The 3,596-nt window shown below is 26.5% G+C and overlaps 1 protein-coding gene across 1 annotated transcript in view; it reads right to left on the bottom strand.

The window, feature by feature from the left end:
* Positions 1-1,592: 1,592 nt before the first annotated feature.
* Positions 1,593-3,596, bottom strand: part of LOC111641009 (pre-mRNA-splicing factor SLU7-like) — a 35,204-nt gene continuing 33,200 nt past the window's right edge. Inside the window, exon 12 of the mRNA XM_023387116.1 lies at positions 1,593-1,725. Coding sequence (XP_023242884.1) covers positions 1,594-1,725 — 132 coding nt within the window. The 3' untranslated portion in view covers position 1,593. The remainder of the gene's footprint in view (positions 1,726-3,596) is intronic.

Below are 3,596 nucleotides of genomic sequence, written 5' to 3'. Positions count from 1 at the left end.
GAACGAACTCGTGCCGTATTTCTCTTAAAAATCTGCAAACTAGTCACGTACAGAATGCGACTTAACGACTTAAGTCATCGCCATTGTCCGGTGGCAAGATGACTACACGCAGGAGCCTGGAAATAAATAAAATTTTTTAAGTTTTCAAGCAACAAAACTTGAATAATATCAGTTACATAATTAATTCAAATTAAAAACATATTTCAGACATTATTGTTAAAGAATCAAAAGTGAAATTCTTAATGTATGTAACAAGATACCAAATTATATATCTTCTTTTGCATGAATACATATACTTTTGTTCAGTACCTTTTGTCTACAGGAGTTACAATGGGTACATATTTACTATTCTCATGGCCTAGGATATTTGTCAAAAACTATTTTGGGGGAAAAACATGACCTGATAATGGAGGTTTGATGATTGGCATACAAATAATTGGAATTCTACCGTAACAGTAAATTTACAATAATTTTCATTCATTTAAATTGAAATATATGAATAATTAATTCCAATGATGATTAAATAAAATTGACCAGTTTCATTTCTTTAATATTCTTATCTATACTAAGATTATGAACTACATATTATATTTTGGAGAGAAAAAACCCATTATAATTATCTAATTTTTGTTAATTTTATACAAGTCATAAATTTCTAAAATTTATCTAAAATCAACTGATGAGAAAATCAATAATAGTGTCTTTTCTTTATATAACCATTAAAAATGGCATAATGAAAGAAGAATGGATAATGCTGATGCAAAAATCAATACAACAGAAAAAAATCAAACGAAACTAAATAACTAATTTTCATTTATAAATACATTCTGTTTCAATAAAAAATAATTAGGAATAATAGTTTTGAAACTTTCTCTTAAGGTGCACCTATTCAATCAAATTTCTGAAATGTAAAAATTGTATTCAAACTACTTTGATAATGTGGAGCAGACAATTTATCTTTTCAAAGTTCTGAATTTGAGAATTCTAAAGTAAAATGTTGTACTACTAGATTCAAGATCTTAAAACCTCCAACCAATCGAGATAAAGCATTTTTGTCATGTAACAAAATGGCAATTTGGACAAAAAATATGGAAAACTGAGTAATGGTCAAAGTCTAATCTTTGAAATATGGCTTCCAGTTATTATTACAAGCGAAATAAACATCTGGTATAGCTCATAAAATTGGTACAAACATTCTCATGCAACGTTAAAATAAAAATTAAACACGTCGAGGACAGTATTTGGTTGAATATTTCAAAATGCCATAAAAATGAAACAATGGCATCAGTAGTGTATCAATTAAATGGTGTTGCTTCTCATAACTTGTATTGCCACCTAAAAATATCTATTGCATGGTATAGACAAGTTTGTCAACGTTCATTTATTAAATCTCAAAAGTACTCTATAACTGTGTAGTTGAACATCATTTTCAAAACTTTCTTGATTTCTATTTTTTGATGCGAAAAATTTGATCATATAAATATTCCTTTAGATTCCTGTTCAAATTTGAATAAGCAGAATATTTAGCAGACATATAAATAAATGTACCGTACAGTATATATGATAGGCATTATAAAAAATTATTTTACTTTATTAATAAAAAAATTGCATTACCTGTTTAGCAGCTTCTTTTCCACTATTTCCAGTGCAGTAAGAATTCTTGATGAACGAATGACAACATTTATATCCCCAAAGACCGTCACACCAATACGAACCCCAGACAGACTGTTTAAAAGAGTAAACAGTTCAATGTTAGAAAAAAATTCCTTAATAATTAAATTTCAAAGTAATTAATTTTGTACTTTATGAAAACAAATTATAAAAATTTCTTTTTCCAGTAAACATACCTTTACTTACAGAAAACTAATAATAATCAATTACTGTATTTTTTAGAAGCACAGAGCTTTATTTTAATTTTTAATACAAGTGACACATTTCTATTTTACAGATGTTTGTTTGTTTATTTTAATTAAAAATAATATAAATAAAATTTTATTGCAATCGCTCCGTAGACTGCATTTGGTAACAAGGATACACTACTCAAATATCTTATAAACCGCAGCCAAATTTATTACCAATTTTAAACGCTTTTTGTCATCTTTAATGACCTTTATCAAGAACTAACAAAAATCAAAAGCATTCAATTTTCATTCATTATTGATAAAGATCATTAAAGATGACCGAAAACGTTTGAAATTAATAATAAATTTGGCTGCAGTTTACAAGATATTTGAGTAGTGTATCCATTTTATTGTAATTTTTTAATATTCTTATATAAGTTTAGTTACAAAATTTCTACATTTTTCCACATTTTTCACCATTTTTAGCCGTATGGTAGTGTGAGCACTTTCTAGTAGCTACTTTCAATACAATTTTATTTCTATACTTGTATTTAGTCCATTTAGTAACATTTTGCAGCAAAAACATTATTATACACTTTAGCATTATTTATGATTTTTAATTTTTCAGAAATTTTATAATATTCTGTATTTTTTTTAAAGCAGACATCTTAGAATGTGTATTTTTCTATCATGATGTCTAATCAGCTTCAAAAAGTACTTTTATTTTTATATCTATCTAATTATGTGTGTTTCTAAACTAAAGTTGTTACAATTCCAGAGTGTGATTGTAATTTGAGAAATATGATAATTTATTTCTAATTTATGCATGATTTATTAGCAAATGGAAAATTTAAGAAGTACTTATTTCGTCGGCAAATACATATTTTTATTCTTGTTGTTGAATAAAAGGATTTGTAATCTATCGAAACAAAACAATCTTCCTGGCATCATTTAACATAAAAAAACACTAAATACCTAAATTTAAATTACAGTTATTATTTTTGTGTAAGATGTAATCATGAAATCTGTATTATTTTGCATTCTACTCTAATAAAGGTAATGCTTTTTAGGAGATTCAATTAATCATCTGGAACAGTGGTTCTCAGAGTGCCATGAACTACTACTAGAAGTGCCATAAAATCATTTTGATACTAATTTTTTCATCTATTATTATGTGTTCATATTTTTTATATATAAAAAAATTTTATGTATTCAATGCTATATTTTATATATACAGTAGAGATCGATTATCCGACCCCCGATTAACCGTCACATCGGTTAACCGACCGTTCTAGTCGGTAAATTTCAAATGTCTGCTAGTGATGTGGTGCTACAATATTTGGCTATGTCTTGGCTACTTTAATATTATTTTTGTTAAATTTTTGCGTGTTTTAGCTGGCAACACGGCTCGACCATTGAAAGGAAGCCAGTATTTATACGAGACTTAATTTTCTAATTATGAATAGTTGTTTGTTTTGTGAGCAATAAAATAATTTAAAATTAATTTTTAACGATTCAATAGCAACGATTATTATTTTTAAAAACATTTTGTTAGGCTTAACATCGATGTAATTTAAACACAAAGTTGGTTAATAGCGATATACTAATATACTAATTACATAAGATATACTAATATACCATATTAATAATGTATTTTTTTTTCATTTTTTTCGGTTATCCGAGTTTTTCAGTTATCCGACCAACGTGAGTACCCAATTGATGCTCTACTGTATATATATATATATTTATATATAT

The sequence above is a fragment of the Centruroides sculpturatus genome, unplaced genomic scaffold (assembly GCF_000671375.1).
Source record: "Centruroides sculpturatus isolate CEXI.00-Female unplaced genomic scaffold, Cexi_2.0 scaffold1383, whole genome shotgun sequence".
Classification (NCBI taxonomy): Eukaryota; Metazoa; Arthropoda; class Arachnida; order Scorpiones; family Buthidae; genus Centruroides; species Centruroides sculpturatus.
This window is presented reverse-complemented; position numbering and strand designations above follow the sequence as displayed.